General features: G+C 45.4%; 2 protein-coding genes across 6 annotated transcripts in view; one reads left to right on the plus strand and one right to left on the minus strand.

The window, feature by feature from the left end:
- The window catches only part of IFT56 (intraflagellar transport 56), a 59,844-nt gene extending 42,843 nt beyond the window's left edge, over positions 1-17,001 (minus strand). The window contains exons 1-5 of one of the 5 annotated variants that reach the window (XM_040471827.1): positions 16,756-17,001; positions 7,263-8,345; positions 6,619-6,756; positions 3,772-3,864; positions 565-679 (exon numbers count right to left, since the gene is read on the minus strand). In XM_040471827.1, the coding sequence (XP_040327761.1) occupies positions 565-679; positions 3,772-3,864; positions 6,619-6,756; positions 7,263-7,265 (349 nt within the window). In that variant the 5' untranslated portion in view covers positions 7,266-8,345; positions 16,756-17,001. Of the gene's footprint in view, positions 1-564; positions 680-3,771; positions 3,865-6,587; positions 6,757-7,262; positions 8,433-16,755 lie in introns of those variants that run through there. The other 4 variants (XR_005789150.1, XM_040471828.1, XM_040471829.1 and 1 more) reach the window with 4 other exon arrangements.
- A 7,964-nt stretch (positions 17,002-24,965) lies between these two features.
- Positions 24,966-27,561, plus strand: part of ZC3HAV1 (zinc finger CCCH-type containing, antiviral 1) — a 63,263-nt gene continuing 60,667 nt past the window's right edge. Inside the window, exon 1 of the mRNA XM_040471832.1 lies at positions 24,966-25,802. Within this exon, the coding sequence (XP_040327766.1) occupies positions 25,495-25,802 (308 nt within the window). The 5' untranslated portion in view covers positions 24,966-25,494. The remainder of the gene's footprint in view (positions 25,803-27,561) is intronic.

Raw genomic sequence — 27,561 nt, forward strand, 5'->3', positions numbered from 1 at the left:
TCCTACCATAGTGGGGCTTAAGAAAGATAACTTGCTCTTTGCTTCTCTCAAACTTTTTTTTCAGCCTCTGGGGAGGTGGGGGAGAGGAAGCACCATGGAGATTAACTCTCTCTTTAAAAGTAAAATTGCTAAGGTTCAATATTCTTTGAAGAATAACGCTATTTTTTAGTTTTCTTTTTCTTAATTATTATTTATGTTTTGATTGTAGTTAGTTTTTAGTTTTATCATGGTACTTGCTTTTTCCTCAGTGAAAAATGAATTGGGGCTCGTGGGTGGCCCGATCCATTAAGCATCTGACTCTTGATTTCTGCTCAGGTCATGGTCTCACGGTTCATGAGTCTGAGCCCCGTGTTTGCCTCTGTGCTGATAGTGCGGAGCCTGCTTGGGATTCTCTCTTTCCCTCTCTCTCTACCCCTCCCCCACTCACAAGCACATGCTCTCTCTCTCAAAATAAATACACTTAAAAAAAAAAAAAAAGAAAAAGGAATTAAATAAGCTTTAAAATCTCCAAAATAACTCTTTCCATTAGTGATGAATACTAGATATTCAAAGGGGCCAATTCACCTTTAAATCCAGCTGCTTCAGCTTGTTTATACATTCCAAGAAAAAAGTAGGTACAGGCTAGGTTCACCCAGACTTCAGGATTGCAGTTTTCCTCTTTTGTTGCACTTTCATATTCCTGAAATATACATTAAGCAGGGATCTCATTTCAGCCGTAAAGCAATCGATGAGCCATTCTTCTATAATGGAATAGGATTTCTTACTGAGACTGGGCAACTTCACATTTAGGGAATCCTATATGCTCCTCAACTGTTCTGTACCTTCAAGGTTACATACTGAAGCTATAGCTCAATCCTCCCCACGTGGGCTGTTGTGCACACGATCTTAAACTGGTTTTTCCCCCCCTTTTCACGCTGATCCATGAGCTGACAAACCGCAAAATTTAAAGTAACTAAAATATTTTATTTTTGCTAACTTAAAAAAAAATGGGTACATGGGTGGCTCAGTTGGTTAAGGGTCCAACTCTTGATTTCAGCTCAGGACATGAGCCCATGGTTCGTGAGTTCGAGCCCTGAGTTGGGCTCTGCGCTGAGAGGGTGGAGCCTGCTTTGGGATTCTCTGTTTCCCCCTCTCTCTCCACTCCTCCCTCTCTCTCTTTCTTTCTCTCTCAAAATAAATAAATAAACTTTAAACATAAAAACTACCTTATAAGAAATATATAGGTTTGGTTAACTTAAAATCTGATAATATACTATAAATATTGTTTCGTTCTAATTGTTTTCTGGGTTAGTTTATTTGCCTTTACATTCTATTTCTTTTAAGAGTTTATTTTATTATTATATTTTTAAGTAGACTCCCCGCCCAACACGGGGCTCAAACTCACAACCCTGAGATCCAAGAGTCCTATGCTCTACTGACTGAGCCAGCCAGGTGGCCCCATTTGGCTTTACATTTTATTTTATTTTTTTGACATTTATTTATTGATTTTGAGAGAGAGAGAGAGAGCATGCACACATGCAAGCTCAAACAGGGGAGGAACAGAGAGAGAGAGAGAATCTAAAGCAGGCTCTGAGCTGTCAGCTCAGGGCAGAGCCTGACAAAGGGCTTGATCTCACCAGCCTGCCATCATGACCTGAGCTGAAATCAAGAGTCAGATGCTTAATCGACTGAGGCACCCAGGTGCCCCCTGGCTTTATATTTGAAAAAGGTATTTTTTTCCTGCCAAGTACACCTTCTGAGATTTACGTTGTCAACCACATTTTCCATATACCCTATTTACCAGTCTTTACCAAATTCCTTTGTTTCTTTTTCTTACTACATATGGGCTACTCTCTTCTCCCTATACCTTTCAAAAATACCATCAGCCTCTAGTGTCATTTACATATCTTCCCTTTGCCCTAATTGATTTTGTTGTTGTTGCTGTTTTTAATGTTTATTTTTGAGAGACACAGACAGATTGCGAGTGGAGGAGGGGCAGAGAGAGAGGGAGACACAGAATATGAAGCAGGCTCCAGGCTCTGAGCTGTGTCAGCACTGAGCCTGATATGAGGCTCAAATTCACAAACTGTGAGATCATGACCTGAGCCGAAGTAAGACACTTAACCAACGGAGCCACCCAGGCATCCCAGTTTTTGTTGTTTTAAAGTTTATTTATTTATTTTGAGAGAGAGAGCATGTGTGAGCAGGGGAGGGATAGAGAGAGAGGGAAGCAGAATACCAAGCAGGCTCCGTGCTGTCAATGCAGAGCCTGATGTGAGGCTTGAACTCATGAACCGTGACATCATGACCTGAGCCAAAATCGAGTCCTCTGCTCAACTGAATGAGCCACCCAGGCACCCCTGTTGTTTTTGTTCATCATCTTACCTCATTACCTGACCTTGGACACTTTCATTCTGGTTATGCAGGTTTTAAAATAACCTTAGATTACATTTTGGGGGTAAGAATATGTGGTAAGTATTTAAACAATTTCATTTATGATTTAAAAACTGTTTGACTAATGGCATCTAAAATTTTATCTAGATTCATAATCCTATAGATTGCTCATTAGATAGGTACTGTTTAGGGGCGCCTGGGTGGCTCAGTCGGTTTAGCGGCCGACTTCGGCTCAGGTCATGATCTCGCGGTCCGTGAGTTCGAGCCCCACGTCAGGCTCTGTGCTGACAGCTCAGAGCCTGGAGCCTGTTTCGGATTCTGTGTCTCCCTCTCTCTGACCCTCCCCCGTTCATGCTCTGTCTCTCTCTGTCTCAAAAATAAATAAACGTTAAAAAAAAATTTTTAGATAGGTACTGTTTACAATGACAAAGAAAAACAACTTTTAAAACTGCACTTGCAGAAATATAAAGATAATATAATCTTTCCTATCTAAAATGAACCAAGAAAAATAAAAATGAACTTTTGAGAAAGGCATCTTGGAAATTTTATCCAAAGGGGTTTTTCTTCTCCTGAAGCTTTCCTTAAGAAATACTAAGTGAGGGGGGCGCCTGGGTGGCGCAGTCGGTTAAGCGTCCGACTTCAGCCAGGTCACGATCTCGCGGTCCGGGAGTTCGAGCCCCGCGTCAGGCTCTGGGCTGATGGCTCGGAGCCTGGAGCCTGTTTCCGATTCTGTGTCTCCCTCTCTCTCTGCCCCTCCCCCGTTCATGCTCTGTCTCTCTCTGTCCCAAAAATAAATAAAAAAACGTTGAAAAAAAAATTAAAAAAAAAAAAAAGAAAAGAAATACTAAGTGAGATTTGAATAATCTCACTAGTATATATGCAAAAGCAAAGAGTAAACAAGATATATATATGTGTATATATATATGTATATAAGTATATACACTTGAACACATATAAAAGATTTATGAAGCAATACATCAAACAAGAGCCAATTGTTGCCTCTGTTAACAAAGAAATAGAATTGGGAAAGGGAGATAGGATGACTTTTTTCTTTTTATCTTGTTCCCTTCTGTATTGTTTGGATTTTACTAAGAGCATGAATTATTATAATATAGAGCTTAATAACTTTTTCAAAACCCTTCTGTTACAATTTTTAAAAATTGTTTTAAGTTTTATTTATTTATTTTGAGAGAGAGAGACAGCATGAGCAGGACAGGGGCAGAGAGAGGGAGACAGAGAGAATCTGCACTGACAGTGCAGAGCCTGATATGGGGCTTGAACTCAACCAACCGTGAGATCATGACCTGAGCTGAAATCAGGAGTCCATGCCCAACTGACTGAGCCACCCAGGTGCTCCATACCTTTTTTTTTTTCTTTCTTTCTTTTTTTTTTACTAACCTCCAAAGCTCTCTTGTAGTCACCCAGGTGAAAAGCACAGTATCCAATCCACAAATTAGTGTCCTCTTCTTGTTCCCCAACATGCCGTTTGAACTTCAGGTTAAAATTTCATTTAAAAAAAAAACAGAAAAACAGAACAAACAAACAAACAAGAAACATGAAAAGCTTTGAATAAACCCTCTGTTTAAAAAAACTGCTATGTTAAGCTACGGATGAACAATAGGAAATTGAAAGTAACAGAAGCAAGACAATAACATTTAATTAAGTCTATATACCTAAGGAACTCAGCACAATTACCTTCTAATCGTCACAGAGAATGTATCTGTATATTTCTTAAATGCTGCAATAACTATCAGAATCTAAATTTTATTTATTTCGTGAGGCATCATCAAAAGGCTGGAACAATTATTGTTACATAGCAACTGAAACAGGCTATACTGAAACAACATATATAGCCACATGATCTTCCCAATTCTTTTCAAGGTTAGGAATCAAAAGAATTTTAATGTTTGACTTCTATATTATCCCAGAAAACTATAACACAGATAGATTATTTCTTAGATACTCACAAGATGAAAATTTCTCGTTCACTTAATATTTCCAGTTGAAAGAAATGCATAATTTCAAATATTTCATGTTCATTTTTATTTTTCTTTTTTTTAAATGTTTGTTTGTTTGTTTATTTATTTATTTATTTATTTATTTATTTATTTATTTTGGGGAGCGAGAAAGAGAGAGCACATGCAAGGGAAGGGCAGAGAGAGAGGGAGACAGAGAATCCCAATATGTCTGGGACATATTAAGGAACACAAGAATTACGTGAAGTATCTAACGCCAAATAACTGAAAGTTAGAGATTAAGCAATGAACTCATGGCTACCAGAGCCAGAGAAGGTAGTAGCAGGGACTGTCACAGCCCACTGACTCCAACGCCTGTGTTCTCACCCTCCATGCTCTATGCATTCAAACTCACACTTCAAGCCTATCCCATTAGTGCACACATATATCTTTGATAGGTTATGACGTTCTGCTGAGAACAAATCAGTAAATCGTTCTGTAACCCTTGAACAGGTTTACCATGACCTGTGAGAATTAAGGATATTCAGAAGCCTGGCCTCATTTTTGTCCATTGGGAGAAAATATATGTGAATTCCCCAGGCAACAAAAGTCCTGTTTTCGAGGAAATGAATGAGGCTTTTGAAAGAGGAATCTGAACTCCCATGGTTAGGTGAGAGTTTTCCATTCTACAGGCTGATAAACCAAAAACATGGATAAAAAAACTAAATAGGGAGCCGACACATATCTGTAGATCATTGCTACAGAATATTGGGTGCCTTGACTGTGACAAGATGGAGACATCCAATGATACTTTCTGGTCTGGGTAAGAACTTACTCCTATAGTTAATTCTATACATTAGAAATCTTCTTTTCGCAAAATGCTGTGGATTTGAGTACAGTGCCTTAAGTCTGAAGACATTCTTATTTGAAGTCTTCCTGAATTTGCACCTAAGAATGTAAGCACAGAGCAGAGTCTCCCTGACAACCTGAAAGTAGTACAAGATTACACAGTAAGGGAAATGTGGTTGTTGTCTAAAAAGAGAGAAGAGAAATAGAGACTGACAAAAATTAGACATATACCTACCACTTAGTCCACTGACTTACAGAGCTAGAAGGTCCTTCCAAGTCAACTTCCCCACTTTAATGATGAGAAAGCTGACACCAAAAAAGTCAAACAAGATGCTCAATATCAGAGCTAGTAAGAAACATAGAAGCACACGTGGAAGATTGAGAAATACATAAAGCTCACTAAAACAATCATTGTTGATAGATTATAAGTAAGATAGCTGGAGTAGTAATTCGGAGAAATGACTGGCAAAACACAACTGGGCTATGCCGTCAAAACTCTTCAACTCTTCACTGTTTGGTGTGCTCCTTCATTCTCCTATAACATGTGATTCCCACAAAGCAGTTTCTCCAGGTGTAGTGTCCTTGGATCATCTATGTCGGAAGCACTTGGGCTACGTGACAAAAATGCAGGTCCTGAACAGCACCATATTGTAAAGAATCAGAATCCCTGGGGTGCCTGGGTGGCTTAATAGGTTAAGCATCCGACTCTTGATTCAGCTCATGACCTCACAGTTCATAAGATGGAGCCCCACGATGGGCTCTGTGCGGAGCATGGAGCCTGCATGGGATTCTCTCTCTCCCCCCCTCTCTCTCTGCTCCTCCTCTGCTCTCTCTCAAAAATAAGTAAATAAACATTAAAAAAAAAAGAAAGAAAGAATCATAACCCCTGAGGCAGGAGTAGAGGAATGTATGTTTCAATAAGTACCCTAAGTGATTCTGATGCGTATTAGAAGTTGAGAAGTACTGCCATAAAGATTTGAAATATTTTCTGAAGATATGGTATTCTAGGCAACAAGCATGAAGCATTCATGCTTCATTTGAATAATGAATTCAAATGAATTCATTTGAATAATGATTCAAATTTTATAAGAGATAAGAGGAATAAATCATAAATTGGTCAGGGGTTGGGATAAACAATGTGTGAACTGATGCTGTATCCAATGTCCCTCCAGAGTTTTAGCTGAATTCACCATCAGTGGGACTAGACATAATTAAAAGCGTCCCTCAAGAAGTAAGCCGATCTTGTTAGTTCATCTTTAATCAGGTTTATCGTTAACACGGAATCTGGAACCTGTGCCAGACTCGATTTATAGGAAGCCCCCCCTCCCAAAGCATCCACCTGTTCCAACAGCACAACGTTGGAACGAAACCAGCGTTCACCCAAGCATTCATCCATATTCTGGTATTCACCTCCTAAGAAGCAATCTTCTTAGGACATTACCTCCAATAGGGTAATAGCTCCAGTGAAATCTCTTTGTGAAAGTAGCTCCTCTAGTTTTGGAATCTTCCTACCTTTCTTCTTTCTCTTGTCAGCGTGCGGTAGGTCCCCGCCTACAGCAGGCTTGGCCCTTGAAAGCATCTGTGAAAGAAGCAACAAAGACAGCTGTATGATCCAATTCCGATGGTCAGATTTAAACTCAGAGTAACAGCTCCAGGATTTGCATGTCAAGTCCTTAACAACCAACCCCAGGGAAGCCCATTAAAACTCTTTGTAACAACTATTTTACTAAAAGGGCCATCACCCTGTACTTGGGCTGAACCCAACAGCTACTACATGTTATCTTCTTTATCAATTCATTAGAGCAGGGTAGGAGATGCTTTGGCGCAGCTTCTCTCATCTCAGTCTTCCCTTGGTCTGCTTTCCATCCCACGAGCAGCCTAGACGTGAAGTGGAGAAGCGGGAGGGAAGAAAGCATCGAGGTGTTTACAGTCGCATCCCTGTCTCCCGTGAGAACGTGGGTAGGGCAGGGAGATCATCCACCGCTGACACTCCTAGACTTAACCCAGAAGTGTGTTAGGAACCTCCGATCTCCAGGTCTAGGATCCACTCAAAGTTCTCCTCCCTCATGGTTCAGAGCCACTAACCATCTTGGGAGTTGGTTCGGTGAGCCTCTTCCCCAGACGGACAGAAAAGGCCCAGCCTTAGCGCCTCTCTGCATCCACACCGCTGGCTCCGTCTCCACGGCAACCCCGCGGGGGGTGGGGTCTGGTTCGCCGCGCAGAAAAGCTCCCAGGGGAACCCGTGCCCTCCGCCTTTTGGTTCCGCTCCCCGCTGCCGCTGCGAGAGGAGAAGTTCTCCCCTCAGGAGGAGAGGCAGGGTTTGCTGTGCTGGGAGTGAACGTTTGTATCTCTACTTAGGGCTTGATTTTAAGAACAGGCGGATTAGAATGGTATTCTTTTTCCAATATAAGTTTCCTGGGAAAGTCATTTTCAAGGACCACTTCCGATTTGGACCGTGTTGGGTTCCATAGCAACCCCCGGCGCTGACTGGCACGTGATCTGCGGCCTCCGGTCTCCGGGAAGCTTCGAAAAAAATCGCTGAACCGAGGAAGTTGGCATTTACAGGCGGGAGTTCACCAAAATAGTTTATTATTTACATAGATAAACATAATCCGTAACTGTAATAAATGTATGTTGGTTGGACGACTTAATTTATCTACTTTACTCCTGACCCGAATTAATCTGGCTGCATGCGTCGGATGAAATCCCCGCATTGTGGAATTTAGAGCTGGAAGCAATCTTAAAGGACATCCAGTGCAACCTTCGTAACCAAACCAGACATTTCGTCCGCTCGATGGGCGGCAAGCCAATAACAACCGACACGGAGCTTCCGCAGTCGAAGAAAAGCTATTGATTGCTGTGGCGCCACCCAGAAGCGGGAGCGAATGCTCAAAAGTCCCAAACTCCACCGTGCTTTATACAAGCAGGGTTTTAAAAGGGTGAAAATTCAGGGTAAGGATCCCAGGGCCTTGGATCATGCTGATTCATTAGGGATTAGGTCATCTATGACATTTCCTTTCTTGATCATCTTATCCCTTCTGGCGTCTCCGTCTGGTTTCGGTGCGATGGTAGTGAGGTGGTCGTTCAGCTTCAGGGGCCTGGTCGTTCTGCTTTTAGGGGCCTGGAACTGCAAAACGCTCCGGGCAGATTGCACTGGTGAGGTCATCTCTAGAGTACAAAGGCAAAAGTTCTACATTCTGTAACTATCGCTAAGCTAAAAAAAAAAAAAAAAAAAAAAAAAAAAAAAATTCCCTTGGGAACATGACACACTGTGTTTGTTATCTCAGGCAGAACAGCATCCCACAGACTTGGGGCGGCAACTTTCTATTATTTCCTGAGGCATTTTTACAGGTTTCTTTTACAGTAACTAAGGACTACGGACTCTGGTCAGAGGCAGCTGGGAACAGTATGTCTAAACTGTGGGGTTTGTGAGGGCTTGCATCCCCAGTTTCGTACTGAGAATTAGCCAACTAAGAAACTAACATCTGGAGTATTCCCAAGTGTGTAGATAGTTGTGGCATAGTTGAATTACATTACATACAACTGTAGATAACCAGCCCTGTAGAGACTCATGTATACCATAAGATCATAGAGGCAGGTATGGTTTCCTAGATTCTTTTGCATCCTGCTCATGTTCCAGCCCCCGCCTCCCACCACCTGTTACTTGGAGAATAAGTAAATGACCACATACCCTAATTCACGGATACATACACTTTTATGTACACACAAGTATCCTTATATTCAGACACAGGAACATAGACTTAAGAAATGCAAAAATTCACCACCACTATACTTGTAATTCTTTTGGTTCCAAATATTAGAAATATTTCTACCTTTGGTTGAGTTTAAAACAATCATTTTCAGGGGCGCCTGGGTGGCTCAGTCGGTTAAGCATCCAACTTCAGCTCAGGTCATGATCTCACAGTCCATAAGTTTGAGCCCCGTGTCGGGCTCTGTGCTGACTGCTTAGAGCCTGGAGCCTGCTTCGGATTCTGTGTCTCCCTCTCTCTCTGCCCCTCCCCTGCTCACGCTCTGTCTCAAAAACATTAAAAAGGAACAAATACTTTTGTAATTGTCTTGTAGCAGGATTCTTGCACAGAGAGTCGTGACATCAGGCTTTTCTTTCCAGGAAGCAACTTTATTCCTGCTGGCACAACTTCGTTGAGTTCATACCCAAAGAAGTGAGCCCCGAACACCACGTGGCTTGGTTTTTTATATATTTTTTACTTTTTGTTTCCCATATATGGTAACACACAAACATGCAGTCTGATTAAGTGGTTTCATGTTACAAGGTCGTGAGGGATGTCACGTATGCGTATATCCAGTTTGCCTTGAGTTTTTTCTTTTTCTTTTTTTTTTTTTTTTTTTTTAGGGAGGGGACCCTACCACAGTCTTATTGCAAGAGCATCCAAATATTAAACTCATCCTTTTATTTATTATTTAATTTTTTTTTTTTAATTTTAGAGAGAGCAAGCAGCATAGGGGAGCATAGAGAATTTTTAACAGATTCCACTTTTCAGCACAGAACCCAACATGGGGTTCGATCCCATGACCCATGACCTGAGCTGAAATCAAGAGTTGGATGCTCAACCGACTGAGCCACCCACGTGCTCCTAAATTCATACTTTTAAAAAATGTTTGAGACAGAGAGAGACAGAGCATGAGCAGAGGAGGGGCAGAGAGAGAGGGAGACACAGAATCCGAAGCAGGCTCCAGGCTCGGAGCTGTCAGCATAGAGCCCGACGCGGGGCTCCCACTCAGGAACTGCGAGATCATGACCTGGGCAGAAGTCGGAGGCTGAACCGACTGAGCCACCCAGGCGCCCCTGTTCACTGACTTTTAGTACAAGTATCCCCTGCTTTTCAAAAGTTCATGTTTTGCCACTTCACTTTTATGAAAACCCTACATTGGTACCTGTTTTTGCTAACCAAAAGAAATCTGAAGAGGGTTTTCACTTTTATAAAGAAAAGCAAAAAAGAGCGTGCCACATTTGTTCCACAACAAGCAGGGCAGCATGCACCAGTGCAGCAAAAGTGGCACCACCCAGCTCCTTTACCCGGAACCACGCTCGGCATCTCAGCATCAAGCCACCTGAGCTTCGAATTGTGTCTGTGATCATCTGTGCTTTATCTCAATTTATTTTGTGCTTCTGTTAGCAAGATGTGTCCTAAGGGATCAGAAAAGCTTCAGAGAGGTGATTATTTGGATCTGGGAGCACTCAAAAGTTTTCCTGCACAAATTAACAGTAGGGGGCGCCTGGCTGGCTCAGTCAGAAGAGCATGCCTGCGACTCTTGACCTCAGGGTCGTGAGTTCAAGCCCCACGTGGGGTGTGGAGATTACTGAAATAAATAAAACTTTAAAAAATAATTAACAGTAGTTGCTTCTTTGCTTTAAGATGTTTTAGCTTCGGAAAAGTTTCATAGGAACACTCTACGTTCAGATAGCAGGGGAAGGCTGTATTCACAGAATTGTGCATCTATTACCATTATCAAATTCCAGAATGCTTTCATCATCCCCAAAAGGAACCCCATATCCGTCAGCAGTCATTCATTATTCCCCTCCTCACCTTAGCCTCTGGCAAGCACTAATATATATATATATATTTTTTTTAACTTTTATTTAAAACATTAAATAAGAGGGGGGAGGGCAAAGAGAGGTGGGGACAGAGGATCTGAAGCAGGCTCTGTGCTGACAGCAAACGTGGGGCTCGAACTCTTGAATCACGAGGTCATGGCCTGAACGGAAGTCGGAACCTCAAAACAACTGAGCCACCCAGGCGCCCCATTCTACGTTCTGTCTCTACGGATTAACCTATTCTGGACATTTCATGTAAATGAAATTGTGCAAATAGAGCTCCACACACCATATTTCTAAATATTGAAAAATCTTTAATCAATTTAGCAAACTGTTAGCTAAAATGTTTTATCCTCCTATCTTGACAAATATAGAAGGAAGTCAGATTCCAATTTAGAATTCTCAGACTTCCCAGAATTCTGTTGCCGGAGGGGGCAGTGTAGAGAGAGCCAGCCCCGGGTGCCAGCCCATGCCCTTCTCCATCCTACGCCGAGGGGGCTTTGTGCATGTGTGTGGACACCCAGCCCACCAATGCAAACAGTAGTCACCCGCTTTCCTGACAGCTGTCACTCCCTGACAGACCTAAAGGCAGGATAGGCTCAGGGAAGAGACCTCTGCAGGTATGGAGACAAGTTTGGGGTTGTCTGGGCAGGGAATTCAGAGTCCTGGGCACCACAGCAGCGTGAGGATGGCTGCAAGGAGTCTGAAGAGGGCTCCAGAGCGCCTGGGTAGCTCTGTCAGTTAAGCGTCCGATTCTTCACTTTGACTCTGGTCATGATCTCCCAGTTCGTAGTTTCGAGCCCTACATGGGGCTCTGTGCTGGCGGTGTGGAGCCTGCTTGGGATTCTCTCCGCCCCTGCCCTGCTCACATGCTCTGTTTCTCTCTCAAAAAAAATAAATAAATAAACTTTTAGAAAAATAAATAAATAAACTTAAAAAACAAAACAAGCTTTGGCTCCACGGCCTCCTCACACCTGGTGCAGTCAGAACCCAGAGTCCAGAGCAGGGCTTCCCTCAGGAGGGTCTAAGGATAGTGTTGCCAATAATGGTATAAGCAATCCTGAAGATCTTGCCAAATCTATCGAAATAGTCTCTGATTTCCAGCAGTTTGGGATACTTCTTTAAGCATCTAAATCCCCGTAGCGGCTGTTTGGGCTGTAGCTTTAATGATGAAGGGCAGAACGTGGCATTCTGGGTGTACTTGAGAAGAGGCTATTATTCCCAACTACAGCTGAATTGAGGGTGTTGTGAAACAGATGGCAACATAAACACACAAAAGCTAGGTGCATGCGTAGGAGGCAAAGCTGGAACTGGCAACTTTATTGTAATTGCATTAGAACAGCAGTTTCTGAGAGATTAGAAAGAATAATCCACACTGTGATGACGGTTGTATGACTGTCCAAATTTACTAAAAATCACTGAATTGTACACTTAAAACAGGTGAATTTTATGATCTGTAAATTGCATCTTGTTAGATCTGTGTTTTTTGGGTTTTTGGTCTGTTTTTTAAAATAATTCAGACCTGGGGCGCCTGGGTGGCTCAGTCAGTTAGTATCCGACTTCAGCTCAGGTCATGATCTCATGGTTCATGAGTTTGAGCCCCTGGTCGGGCTCTGGAGACTGCTTCAGGTTCTGTGTCTCCCTCTCTCTTCACCCTCTCCTGCTTGCACTCCATCTCTCTCTCTCTGAAAAATAAATAAACATTAAAGAAAAATTGGGGTGCCTGGGTGGCTCAGTTGGTTGAGCGTCTGACTTCGGCTCAGGCCACGATCTCAAGGTTTGTGAGTTCAAGCCCTACATCAGGCTCTGTGCTGACAGCTGGGAGCCTGGAGCCTGCTTTGGATTCTGTGTCTCCCTCTCTCTTTGCCCCTCCCTCACTCATGCTCTGTCTCTCTCTCTCTCTAAAAAATAAATGAAAATTAAAGGGGCGCCTGGGTGGCGCAGTCGGTTAAGCGTCCGACTTCAGCCAGGTCACGATCTTGCCGTCTGTGAGTTCGAACCCCGCGTCAGGCTCTGGGCTGATGGCTCAGAGCCTGGAGCCTGTTTCCGATTCTGTGTCTCCCTCTCTCTCTGCCCCTCCCCCGTTCATGCTTTGTCTCTCTCTGTCCCAAAAATAAATAAACGTTGAAAAAAAAAATTAAAAAAAAAAGAAAAAAAACATTAAAGAAAAATTAAAAAGAGAATGTTTTAAAAACCAAAATTTACACACACATATACCAAAAAAAAACACCCCAAATTCTAGGAGCTCCTGCCTGGCTCAGTCAGTAGAGCATGTGACTCTTAATTTCGGGGTTGTGAGTTTGAGCCCCATGTTGGGTGTTGAGATTACTTTAAAATATTTAAAAAAAATTTTTTTTATTCCACTCCCTGCACTAAATTGTATGGTCTCATGGAGAAAGGACCTTTTTTTGACTCTTCTAAGCAAGAGAAAGTTGACTCCAGGATTATGCATTTGAATATATACTCTTCAAAGAAATATGCTTTTCAATTATTTTAAAATAACTTGATTTTTCTTATTACAAAAAAGCTCCATACTCACCATGGAAATTTTGGAACATATTGAGAATTAAAAAGAAGAAAATTTAAGTTAGCTATAAATACATACCCAAGAAATGACACCTATTAACATTTTGTTTTCTTATAAATGATTTAGGGATGCCTGACTGGCTCAGTGGGTACAGTGTGTGAATCTTGATTTCAGGGTCATGAGTTTAAGGCCCGCATTGGACATAGAGCCTACTTTTAAAAAAATGAAAAAAAAAAGTGATTCAACCAGTACTGAAATATAATATAGTCATGGCTGAACTACTAATAAATTGAAGAACTAGATGACAGAAAATCTATAGGTAATAATTGTTAAAATTAAGTGATGAGCATGTGTGTATTTACCTTTATATTTTTGTACGGGAAATTTCCATAATCACTCTGCACTGAGCATGAAGACTGCTTGAGATTCTCTCTCTCTCTCTCTCTCTCTCTCTCTCTCTGTCTCTCCCCCTCTCTCTCTGCCCCTTTCCCCAGCTCACACTCTATCCCTCTCTCCCTCTAAACTAAAAAAAAAAAAAAAAAAAAAGCATTTAAAAATAAAAATTAAAAAGAAAATTTCCATAATCTAAATTTTAAAAGAGACATCTATTTGAAAATCCCCAAATTCTTCTGTATGGCCAAATTTTCTTTTTTTTGAGAGAGAGAGCTAGAGCATGCACACACGCACACACACACAAGTCGGGGGGGCGGAGAGAGAGAGAGAGAGAAAGAGAGAGGAGAGAGAATCTTAAGCAGTTTCGATGCCCAGCGAGGAGCCTGACTCAGGGCTTGATCTCATGACTGTGAGATCATGACCTGAGCCGAAATCGAAAGTCAGATGCTTAACCCACTGAGCCACCCAGGTGCCTCAGTATGGCCAAAGTTTTAACTGGAATGAGTTAAAGACATGGGAGTCAATATTTGTTTCAACATACAAGGTAACGTGCATTTATACCTGTTAAAACTAAGAGGCATCTTCTATGTGAGAATATAGAGAAACAGATTTCAACCTCCGATTGCTTATGTAATTATTTGGTGGTGAGATAACTGGAAAATTAGAAAGCAACATAAACATAATAAAATGTAAACAGGAAAGATACCAGGCATTGCAATCCAGTGAGCCCTGAAAGAAGGAACTCCCTATGTCAGCCAGCTGCTGAAATGCAGGATCGTGAACTGAAGTTGACACCAGATTGTGTGCTTTTGACTCAGCACGGCCTGGATTTAAACTCTATCTCCCCTGCTTCTTACCTGTGTGAACTTGAGCAGGCTACTTAACCTCTGTGTATTTTAGTTTTTTCCCCTCTGTAAATAAAGGAAATAAAATCCACCTCACGGATTTGCTTAAGACTCACTGAGATCATTTATAAGCAAGAGGCGGGATAACATAGTGGGTTAAGTGTGGAGCCTGAGGAGAACTGCCTGGGTTCAGTTCTTGGCTCTCTCACTTGCTTTAGTGTTGTGACCCGGGCAGGTGATTTAACATCTTTTTTTTTTTTTTTTTTTTTTTAATGTTTATTTACTTTTGAAAGAGAGAGAATGTAGGGGAGGGGCAGAGAGACAGGGAGACAGGGAATCTGAAACAGGTCCCAGGCTCTGATCTGTCAGCACAGAGCCCGACATGGGGCTCGAACTCACAGACCGTGAGATCATGACCTGAGGTGAAGTCAGAGGCTTAACTGACTGAGCCACCGGGGCGCCCCTATGATTTAGTGGTTTTTTTATTATATTCCCAAAATTGTACACCACCATTATCTAATTTTAGAACATTTTAGTCACCCCAAAAAGAAACCTGTACCCATTAACAGTCACTCTCCATTCCCCTTTTTCCCCTAGCCCCTGGCAACCACTAATCTGTTTTCTATCTGTCTGGATTTGCCGAGTCTGAACATTTCATATAAATGGAATCATGCGGTATGTAACCCTTTATGTTTGGCTTCTTTCACTTAGCATGTTTCATATTTTTTAAAATCTGTTTTTATTTTTTTATTTTTATTTTTATTAAACTCTACACCCAATGTGGGACTCGGACTTGAGACCCTGAGATCAAGAGTGGCGGGCTCTATGACTGAGCCAGCCAGGCACCCCTTTCACTTAGCATGATTTCACGGCTCATCTGTGTTGTCGTATGTATTAGTACTTCATCCGTTTTAATGGCTGAATAATATTTCATTGTATGGACATGCCACCTTTGTTTAAGCCTTCGTGTTATTTCAAGCACATAACACATTGTAAACGCTTAGAGCCTGGTGGTCTCGTCACCCAGTGCCTTGGGGTTCACGGCACAGCCTCAATCATGTTGCAACCCAGGTGGAAACAGTAGTCGAGGAGGAAGCCCAAGCCATGAAAGGCCACCCAGATTATGCCCGGTGCTGGGTTTCTCTCTGCCTGCCATGGCCAGTCCTGCCTTGACCTAATGTACACAGGTCTCAGAAATCTCAGGTTCCTTGTTCTCTGTCCAGCCTTACACAAACCCGATAACCTGCTCTATTTCCCAGTCCCTCTCATCTGCTCTCTTCACTTAATCCATTCTTTCAGTCTTCCTCTGGACTTGATTACCTACCCGATTTCCCTAAACAGTCACATTATTTTGTGTTTTGGACTTTTGTCACTTTGTGTGTTTGGGTATATTATATTAATTATCCATTGCTTCCTAACAACTTACCCCCAAACTTAACAGCTTTACAATCTATATTCTTTTTTTTTTTTAAATGTTTTCTAAGGTTTATTTATTTTTAAGACACAGAGAGAGAGAGACAGAGACAGAGACAGAGACAGAGACAGAGCATGAGCAGGGGAGGTGCAGAGAGAGAGGGAGACACAGAATCCAAAGCAGGCTCCAGGCTCTGATCTGTCAACACAGAGCCCGATGTGGGGCTTGAACCCACAGACCTCTAACCCACGGACCTCGAGATCATGACCCGAGCCGAACTCAGATGCTTGACTGAATGAGCCACCCAGGCACCCCTACAATCAATACCCTTATCACACGTGGTTTCTGCTGAGCAGCTCAGCTGGGTGGTTCTAGCTCAGAGTTTTTCCTGAGGTTAAATTCAAATTGTCTGCTGGACTGTAGTCGCCTAACATCTTGACGGGAGCTGAAGGATCCCATTCCAAGTGACCCACCCACTGGCCTGGCAAGTTAGTGCTGGTTGTTGGTGGGAGGCCCTTGTCCCCTGCCACAGGGATCTCTCCATAGAGCTGCTCGATTGTCCACACAAAGTCACAGCTGGCTTTCCCGGAGGGAGTGATGGAAGAGAGAGCAAGGAGGAAGTCACAAAGTTTTTTTTTATGATGTACCCTTGGAATTCACAGGCTCATTTCTTTAATATCCTGTTGAGATACCAGATCTCTCCTATTTGGTGTGGGAGGGGTTGACATACAGGTGCAAACATCAGAAAGCGAGACTCACTGGGAGTCAGGCTGCTACATCACGCCACCGTCACCAAATCAGCCCCACCCTTAGGTCACTCCTACCTGTTGCCTCCACTTTCAGACTAGTGCTATCAGGTGAAGGTTGGCAGCCTGAAGTTCCTCATTTGAACACCACCAAAGCAAAGCCTGTAAATTCGTCCTCGAGGAGGAGAGTGGCCCTTCTCACTCCACCAATACCTGCAGCCCCGTCCTTTCCCAGCTCAGTCAAATAAGGGAAATCCCCTCGGCTGGTTCCCCGCCTTTGCCCTCCCCTGTCTGGCTGCCTGACTCCTCCCTTGACTTCCCACAACTCGGGGGGAACATCTGTTTGCCGTGGACTTTGGACATTCCATCTGACTCACCCCTCTGATGTTTATGGACTTTTAATTTCTATGACTTAGCATAGCTGGCTTGTTGCTGCCTTGGGCTTCCCTCTCTGACTGGTGGTTCAGCTGACTCCTGCAGCCTACTACCAGGCCAGTTTGCCCCAGCAACTGCAGCTCTGCGCTCTACCCAGATTTATTTCTTCCAAGTGTTCACATTTGCCCAGATCTTCTAGTACATCAGCAGCAATAAATGAGCAAGCAAACAAAAAAATCTCTCTCTGGCTACCTGAACAATTTCTCACGCTTCCCTCCCCCTTTCCCGCCACCTCCCCACTGGTCTCCTCTCGTCCCCTTTCCTTGTTAGTCCTCTAAAATGAGCCATCTGGGGCGCCTGGGTGGCTCAGTCGGTTGAGCGTCCGACTTCAGCTCAGGTCATGATCTCACACTCCGTGGGTTCGAGCCCCGCGTCGGGCTCTGTGCTGACAGCTCAGAGCCTGGAGCCTGTTTCGGATTCTGTGTCTCCCTCTGTCTCTGCCCCTCCCCCGCTCATGCTCTGTCTCTCTCTGCCTCAAAAATAAATAAAAACAGTAAAAAAAAAAAAAATTTTTTTTTAAATGAGCCATCTATTCTGATTTCCAACCTCCCCGTTCGGAGAAAACTCTTCTATCAAGCATATGGGAGAATTCATTGACATAGGAGCCGTCTGTGGGATACAAGAGTTAGCATCCTGGCAAGGCCCGAGGGGTAGAGCAACATTGCTTCCAAGTGCCTCCTAGAAGCCTGGGAAGGCGACAGCCCATGAAGAGTGATATTGAGATGCCAGAATTTTTGTGGCATACAGTAGATGAAAGGATTAAAAGATTCAGAAAAGTGGGCATGGTAGAATAGATACATTATGTTAGGCCAGCAGAAGATCCACCAGAGGACTGGGCTCAGAGAACAGCCCAGTGGAATCCCATTTATCACCGATGAGGGGGGACACTAGCATCACTGAGATAGTTCTGTGGTGCTTTCCCCGTAGGACATACCTGATGGGAGGAAAGGCTGTCCTAGGACTTGACTCACCGATAGCAACGGGGACGAGAGGACCCTGATGCCGTAGACCCTGGATGATGGCCCTTAACTGCAAAAGCCAGGGGTTTGTAAGTTCAGAGTGCCAGCCAGCAGCCCCGACCTGTGGAGAGCTTCAGAGATTTTGAACAGAACAGAATTTCCCAACGAGGGAAGTAGATGGGTAGCCAGCAAAGTACTGTTTCCTGTGTATAATCTAAAAAAAAGAATAAGGATTAATGAGCAGGACAATGAGAGAGACAGTGACCCCAATAAAAGCGCACAATTCCTTACCTGGTTTCCATTCCTGAACCAGTGTTCAGACGCAGAACCCAGTGACTGAAGAGGTGGCCAGGTCCCCAGGGAGAAGGACCTAAACACCCAGGGTACCTGGGTGGGTCAGTTGGTTAAAACGTCCAATTGCAGCTCAGGTCATGATCTCGCCAGTTCGTGAGTTCGAGCCCCGTGTCGAGTACTGTGCTGACAGCTCAGAGCCTGGAGCCTGCTTCGGATTCTGTGTCTCCCTCTCTCTCTGCCCCCTCCCCTGGTCGTTTTTTTTTCTCTCTCTCTCTCAAAAACAAACATTTTAAAAAAATTTTAAAAAACCCACTATGGCGAGAAGGAACTGTAATAGTGGCTCCAATCCTTTCCCAAAGAGATCTACAACATTTATGTGGATGACAACACTGGGGAAAGGGAATGTGAGAGAGTGGAGGAACCATGCAGTATCCTCCAAATTGAAAAAGCACTTTGAGACCAAAAACCAAAGCAGGCACCTCCACACAGTTTACGCAGAATTTTATTCAGGGTAGCTTGCTGACAGGGGGGATCAGGCTGGTGACGATCAGAGGCTGAGCAGCTCTTCTCCGCAAAGTTCAGATTTAGTTGATGGATTTTATAAAGAGAGGGATGTGAGGGTGAGCATAGCAGTAAAATCAAAGTGTATACATTAACATGACTAATACCTAACAGTAATTATCCTCCTGGTATCTCCTGTGCTTCAGGAGGGGGCAACTATGTTGTCCGTGTTTATACCTCTATTAGTGAGCTGGGGACCATGACAGATCTCCCAGTGCTCTCCTTGCAGGATATGATCACAGAATATATGCATCATTCTTTAGGGGGGCGGGAGCAAGCAGTGCTGGAGAGGCCATTGAGCTCGCATAGTAAAGATGGTGGGCCAAAGGGGCACCTGGGTGGTTCAGTCGGTTGAGCGTCCGATTTCAGTTCAGGTCATGATCTCCCAATTCATGAGATCGAGCCCTGCACAGGGCTCCGCACTGACAGTGTAAAGCCTGCTTGGGGTTCTCTCTCTCTCCCTCTTTCTCTCTGTCCCTCCCTGGCTCTCTCAAAAATAAACAAACATTTAAAAAAAAAAAAAAAGATGGCAAGCCAAAGATAGAGTCACTCTGGCCAACATTCCTACAGGAGATACCCAGACATTTGGGTGATTGTTGTGTAGAAGGTCAGAGGTCAACTGATACCCCGAGATGTGAAGTCCCCCCTGTTAGAACAGGAGCGAATGGATTCCTGAAAAGAGTCCAACTTATGATGAGTCCTCTGGGTCCACGGCCTCACTGGTTGTCATTTCCCTCATCCCCAAATGTGCAGTTGGGATTGACATTCTTGGAAGTTGGGCTCGCATTATCTCCTTGTCCTGTTGCCTGAGAGTTATCACAGTAGGGAAGGCCAAGCAGAGCAGCTAAAACCACACCTCGCCCACCCCCTTCCCCAGGCCAATAGAGTCACCACAAAATAGCATTGCATTCCAGGGGTGGGGGGTGGTGTCAGAGATTAGTGCCACTCTTAAATATTGAAAAGATGAAGAAATGTTGTCGCTGTCATATGTCTGTTTCACTTGTCAGTGTTGACCCTGCAGCAATTGGATGGACCCTAGAGAACGACTAGGGACTATTGTAAGGAGGTATTCCTGGTCAATAGCAGTTGTGCCAGACGTAGTGTCTTAGCTGGACCAGAGCCACGCAGCCTGAGGCGCGTGGTTTGTGGCCACTGATTTGGCAAATGCATTCTTTCTATCCCATTCAACAAAAGAGGGTCAGAAATAGTTCATATCCCCACGGAATGGATAGCAAGTATTTCCTGTTTTGCCACGGGGTTGTGTTCACTCTTCAGTCCTCCGTCGTGATATCGTCTGAAGAGAACCAGAAAGTTTGGACATCCCACAAACATCCCGTTGACCCATTTCACAGATGATACCGTACTGCTCAGGCAGGAGGAGGAAAAGGCGGAGACTGTGCTAGAGGTTTGGTATGACGTACCCACTCCAGAGAGCGGGAGATAAGTCCTACAACGATTTGTGACCTGCCATTTCACCAAAGGTTCTGGGGGACCGATGATCCAGCAGCACGCTGGGACATCTCCTCCCCCCAAAAAGACGCCTTGCTACATCTCCTATCCCTTCCTGGAAAAAAATGAAACGCAAAGCCTGTTAGGAATCTTTGGGTTCTTGAGAAGACACATTTCATACCTAAGTCCTGCTGCCCACATACTGGGTTACGTGGAAAGCTGTTGGCTTTGAGTGGGCCCAGAGCAGGAAGGAGCTCTGCAGCAGGTCCAGGCTGTGATACAAACAGCCCTTCTGTTCAGATTACATAATCGAGCAGAGCCTACAGTGTTGGAGGTGTCAGTGATGGAATAAGTGTGACATTGGTGGCACATCCCAGTAGAATCACAATGTAGACCCCTGGGATTACGGAACAAGTTCCTACCCACTGTGGTGAAGAGTTACACTCCTTCTAAAAAGCAGCTCCTAGCTTGCTACCGGGCCCCGGTAGAGAAAACAAATGATCATGGGTTCAGAATGGGCCATCACAAGCTAGGTCCTATCGGACACATCGACAGGTCAGGCAGGCCTAACATTAAAGCCATCCTAAGAAGGGGCGCCTGGGTGGCTCAGTTGGTTAAGCAGCCGACTTCGGCTCAGGTCATGATCTTGCTGTCCGTGAGTTTGAGCCCCGCATCAGGCTCTGTGCTGACAGCTCAGAGCCTGGAGCCTGTTTCAGATTCTGTGTGTCCCTCTCTCTGACCCTCCCCTGTTCATGCTATGTCTCTCCCTGTCTCAAAAATAAATAAAACGTTAAAAAAAATTTTTTAAAGCCATCCTAAGATGAAACCGGTCCATCTGATATGGAGCACAACCAAGACCAGAAGGTACAGACAAGCTGCATGAATACATAGCCCACGTCTCCATGTCATTCATTAGGTTTCATTGGCGTCCCAGCCCTAGCTTACTCCTAGGACCATATGGGGGGGTCCCACAATAACCAGCTAAAGGAGGAAGGAAAAAGCCCAAGTTGGGGTTGTGAATGAGTCATCCCAGTATGCAGTACAAGCTGAAAATGGAAGGTGGCTATAGTCTTGAAAAGCAGTGGTGAAGGGAAATCTCTGCAGTGGGAGATTTGAGATGCTCAAATAAATTTTTTTTATGTTTGTTTTTTTAAGAAAGAGAGAGAGAGGGTATTGAGGAGGGCACCTTTTGGGATGAGCACTGGGTGTTGTATGGAAACCAATTTGACAATAAATTTCATTTATAAAAAAAAAAAGAAAAAAAGAAAGAGAGAGAGAGAGAGCGCGCGCACACACATACACACGTTTGAACGGGGGAGAGGCAGAGAGGGAGAGAGAGAGAAAGAGAGAATCCCAAGCAGGCTCCATGCTGTCAGTGTGGCGCTGGATGCGGGGCTGGACATGGAGCTCAAACTCAAGAATCGTGAGATCACGAACTGAGCCAAAATCAAGAGTGGGACAGTTAAGGTATTGAACCACCCTGGGGTCCCTTTGGTGGAGGGCTATGCTAAGGGCTAGTTGTGGCCTTGCAACCAGTTGCAGTGACAGGGGCTAGAGTTCATTCCATTAGTTTTCCTCTTCTAAGTTTCCTTACAGGAAGAAGAGTGGCCCACGAAGCCCTGAAGGAGCCGTCCCCTGAATGCGGATGGACAAATAGATCCATGTGGCACACAGGGTGACTGTAGTGGACAAGAGTGTCTCAGTCAGACCCCCTTCAAGGCAGGGCTTGCTGCCCAACAGCTAGAAGATGTGTGGAGCTGATAACCTCCAGCTTTAGCTCCTTCGGGATCTGCTCCAGTGTTTGAGCCCGAGTCATGTACTTGTCCGGTGGCCTCTGGCCACGACTGAGCAGGGCGGCGGTACAAGGGCTTGGGCTTTTCTGTCTAATGTTAGCATGATAGGGAAAAATAGGATAAAATAGGCAGAGAGGGAAAAATTAGGGCCTGAGTTCCTGGGTGGGGGGAGGGGAAACATATTTTGGAACAATGTTGGGAGTGTCTGACCACAGCAAACCCCTCTGGGCATAAGGTTCCTCTTAAGAATGTAACAGATACCACACCTACCCTCCCTGGGGTTTCCCTCAGGAATTTGACAAAAAGACCTGACTAAAAATAAGTAGACCAAAGAGGTATGACCCACAAGGAATGATATGGCCATAGGCCACCCCTCATACAATGGAAACGAGCCAATCAGGAACGGACAACCCAGCACCTAGAGCTGTCAAGCCAATAAGGGTAAAACCTGAGAAGACAGAAGAGGGGAGGGAAAGGGAGGGGGGCGACCAGAACCTTATAAAACAAGGACCCTTGCTTATAGTCCTGGGCATTCACTTTCGAATGTCTCCTCTGTGCAAAGAGAGCTTTCACACTCTTCTTACTGTCTAATCTGATACTCTAATAAACTTTTGCCGGCTGCTCATTTGTGTCCATCTCTTCATTCTCTGAAGCGGCGAGACAGTGATTCCTGGGTATTGAGGTAAAACAAAATCCCGCAACATTTCACTCCCGCTCCCCATCCGCCTGGCAAACTTTGTCAGATCCGTATCATTGTCTGACAGCTGCCATAGCCCTAGTCTACGTCTTCCCTTGGCTTTCTCCAGTGTTACACCCCAGGGAATCGTCTGAACATCTCAACTCCTTATCAGGGGAATGCAACCTGTGACAGCAGGAATTTCAAAATTTCCCCAAATGTCTGCCTCTTCCCTTCCCACTTTCCCTTATAACTGTTTTTCATGGATTTGAATTGAGAATTTTAGACCTCTATTCCCAACATTTTAGCCAGACTGTACTCTTCCTCCTCTATTCTCCTATAGACCCATCGCAGCATTTAGCCACCGATTCCCTTATGTTTTAATATTTTCTTCATGTCTTCTCAAATACAAGCTTCTTGGGGGCAGGGACCAGTTTTTAGTTTTTAGTTTTTTAACTTTTGCATGTTCAGAGCGACTAACTAATGTAAGGGTCACATGGAAAATGCTATGTTGAATTTGACAGTGAAAACCCAGTCCTGGGAACCTGTTAGAACACAAATAAGGCCAATTGGATCGAAGACAATTATGAAAGTGATAGCTAGAGGGAACAAGCCAGATGATCCTGTGTGGGCCCCATGTTTGGCTGGCTTTTATGCCAAAGAACTCTATTCCTGAGAGACACAGTTCATCCACCATGAATTACCAAACTGATAATTTCTGTTGATCATTTGAAGAATGACCCTCTCTCTCAAAAATAAATATTCAAAAAAAATTTTTTTTTAATTTATAGGATTCAGTTGTAAACTTAAGAAATTCTTCAAAATGGGGGTGCCTACCTGGCTCAGAGGAGCATGTGATTTTGATCTCGGGTCATGAGGTCTATCCCCAGCTTGGTTGTAGAGATTACATACATACATACACACAAGTTTTAAAAGAAGAAAGGGTGTGCGTGGGGGAAGGGCAGAGAGAGAGGGAGACACAGAATCCAAAGCAGGGCTTTGGGCAAATCCAGGACTGTCAGCAGAGCCCGACACAGGGCTCAAACTCGCAAACTGGGAGATCATGACCTGAGCCGAAGTCGGATGCTTCACCGACTGAGCCACCCAGGTGCCCATGAATTCTTTAAATTTTTTTAAAAAGGTTTATTTCCTATCTGATCAATGACCCCCCCCCCCCTTTTTTTTTTTAACTTGGGAGTGTTGGAAGGAAAACCTTTTTCTTCTTCCAACTTGGATAGGGTTGGATATGGTGGTTGGGGGTCTGCAAATTAACTGACAATAGACAGATTAACAGGGGAAAAGACGAGGTTTATTTTCACATTGGGAGGTGGGGGGAGCTCCCAGTAATGGAAAAGTCCTGGAATAGCTGAAGTTTATCTATCTCAATTTAACAAAAGAGTTTATTTAGAGCTTCAATGGGAGAATAAGGAAGGTTCTATTGGGCTTTCTGATGCTAATGGATGGGCAGTCTGTCTTCCCTGGGCGGCTGAATTAGCAGGAAGCTCCCTTGGAAGAGGGTTAATGGCAGCTGTATCTGAAGGAGGCTCTGCTGTGAGATTGAAAATTTCAGGCAAAAATTCCTTCTGCATCTTCTGTAGCCCGAATGTTTTCACTTTAAGACAATCTTTATACCGGCTCTGGGGGTCCAAGAGGGTCTCCACAAGGGATAAGGCCTTGTCCAAACGCACAAAGAGAGGAACCCATCTGAAATTTCGGGATATGTCTAAGCATGCCTCTCTGTGACCACTTGCCGTTGAGAATTAAGTGGTACCTGGGACACCCCAGTTACCGATCACAGGCAGGCAAAACAGTGGCAAGAAGGGGGGTTTCTTCAAAAAGCTCGTGCGAAGACGAAAAAGAGCGAGAGCAATAATCGCTGTTCTTTAAGAGGGCATGGTGTTGGGGGAGAAAGTGCCCATCGGTCCTGGCCAGGTGGACCACGATCTGGGGCGTGGGGCCAGATCTGGAGAACCTCGGGTACATCCAGGTTCCAGCTTAATGGTTGTGTCTACTCAAGTTACTTACTTCCTGAAGTACAGAATTAGGATAATAGCATCTAATCCTTGGAGTTGTTGAGAAGATTCACCAAGAGCGGAGGCCGGGCACCCAGCTTCGGGCGAGCGCTCGCTAGGGTCGGTTCTTTTCCCGGAATGGGTGGGGCGGAGAACAGAGAACTCCTCCAGGGGGCTCCTAAGACTCGCGTCATTCGCCACTCGGGCTGGCTTATAAAAAACTCCACTGGGGCCCCAGATCATTTTTAGTTTCAATTCTTTCGGAAGAAGCCTCGCTGTGCCCAGCTGGGGAACGTCACCCTGGCGGAGCCTAGAAGCCAGCGAAGGGGTCCGGCGGTTGCGGAAGTCGCCGGCAGACCCGCACGCGCCGTTCGCTTTCTTTCCCTTCGGCTGCCGTCGCGGTTCACTTTCAGTCCGGCACGGGGATCGGGTCGGCGAGTTCCGGCCTCCCGACCCAGGGCCGAGCGGGAAAACGAAACCGCTGGGCTCAGCTAACGGCGGCGAGGAGCGCGCGCTCGCTGGTCCCGGGCGCGCCCAGCGCAGCACCGCCCGCTCCCGCCCCCGCCCCCGGGGCTCCTATAAGTTTCGATTCTCCCCGGAGCAGCGTCCCGCGCCGCGGCCGGCCAGCGCAGCGCGCCATGGCGGACCCGGAGGTGTGCTGCTTCATCACCAAAATCCTGTGCGCCCACGGGGGCCGCATGGCCCTGGACGCGCTGCTCGAAAAGATCGCGCTCACCGAGGCGCAGCTCCGCGAAGTGCTGGAGGCGGCTGGGCCCGACCGATTCGTGTTGCTGGAGACCGGCGACAGGGCCAGGGTCACCGGCTTCGTGGTGGCCACCACCCGAGCCCGGGTCTGCCGTCGCAAGTACTGCCAGAGACCGTGCGAAGACCTGCACCTCTGCAAACTCAACCTGCTGGGCCGATGCCGCTATTCGCAGTCGGAGAGGTGAGTGCGCGGAGAAGGGGCGGCTTCCCCAGGCCCGGGTCTGGGAGCACCGTCGGGGGCCCGCTGCTCCGCGACGGGCGCGGACGTCGTACCCGACCGCCTCTGCCTCCGGCGTCCCGCCTCTCTGCTCCCCCGGGAGAGCCCCTGCCCCGCCCGTGCTTCTGCTCGTGGCGGTTCCCCTCCGTCCAGCGCCTCCAGATCTTCTCTGGAATTTGGCCAACCGATATCGCTCCGGGGAAGACTGCGGGGATACAGTATTTTGGGGCGAGCCTGGGTCTAGAACTTTTGGAGGCAGGTTTGAGAACGAAGGAAAACGCCCCCACTGTCTGGAATCTTGAGTCTTTCCCTCGGCGCTGTCTTCCTTCCTAGGCGTGTTGCACCCTCCGCAGCGGGATCCGTCTCCACCGCAGCGAGCTGGCCCTTTCGCTTGGGCGTCCATTCCTTGCCGCCTCCGCGCCTCTCATTATCACTTTTCTGATCTCCGAAGCTAGTACGCACCGCCTGCCCTGAAAGGGCCTCCTCAAGGTTCCTCGATGTTGCAGTGTCCTCTCCCAGTGCTCCTGCCCCACAGTCTCCCTGGTGGCCCAAACTGGTGACCGCCCATTCTTGGGACCACTTTGAAATAGTGCGGCTTTTCCCTCAGGCAGCTGCTTCTGGGTTTCCCCTTGTTCGTTTTTTTTTGGCCTCCTAAATCTAGTGTGCCCCGAATTTGGGTTAAGCCTTTTGACCTGTCTTCCCAGTGTCTCCCTACGAGAGCTCACTCCCTAGGGTTCAGCTGTCACATATCCAAAGATGGCTTCCATTTGTACACGGGCTGACCCTGCCTTCCTGCTTCATCTGGGTTCTTCCTCTCATCAGTACCTGAATATGCTGCCAATCAGTCACTCTCCTCTTCTTTCCCCCAGGCCAACTCCCTCTTCACCTTTCTCAACCTTAATCACCAAGCCTTTCTCTTGAGGGCTCCTGTCCCCTTCCTGCCCAGTTCCGTCCCATCCCACTTCTGGTTGAACGTCTGTTCAATTAGTGAACGATTGTCTCCGACCATAGTCTTTCTCCCGGTGTTTTGTCTCCCTGTGCACTTCTGCTCAATTTTTCTTGATGTAGTAGTACTTTTCACCCATGGCTCCTTCTTAAAAACTTTTAAGTGATGTCTTGGTGTGCAAAATGGTGGCCATCAATCTTTTGATCTTGTGATTTTTAGGAAAAAATTTTAGATTACTAACCCCCAATATATGTGTAGTAAAAGCATACAAAATACAGGTGTTTTAAATGGATGAGGTAAATGAGATAGTTTTTTTTTTCTTTTAAAGTTTGTTTAGGACAAAATGGTAAACAATTTTAAAAAGTGCTGAATGTGCTCCGTTATTAAAAAAAAGATTATTGGGGCGCCTGGGTGGCGCAGTCGGTTAAGCGTCCGACTTCAGCCAGGTCACGATCTCGCGGTCTGTGAGTTCGAGCCCCGCATCAGGCTCTGGGCTGATGGCTCAGAGCCTGGAGCCTGTTTCCGATCCTGTGTCTCCCTCTCTCTCTGCCCCTCCCCCGTTCATGCTCTGTCTCGCTCTGTCCCAAAAATAAATAAATGTTGAAAAAAAAAAAGATTATTGAATATGTTGTGAGGCACCAATTTGAAAGTATGTTTCTAAGTTGGAGGTACATCATGAATGAGTGTAGAGGGAGTCCTCCTAAGTCACAGTAACCCAGGAAATCTGGGAGGAGGAAAGGAGAGTGGAGGGTAGAAGATAGAAAGGGATAGAATGTT

This window comes from Herpailurus yagouaroundi, unplaced genomic scaffold, assembly GCF_014898765.1.
Source record: "Herpailurus yagouaroundi ecotype Mexico unplaced genomic scaffold, PumYag 100, whole genome shotgun sequence".
Classification (NCBI taxonomy): Eukaryota; Metazoa; Chordata; class Mammalia; order Carnivora; family Felidae; genus Herpailurus; species Herpailurus yagouaroundi.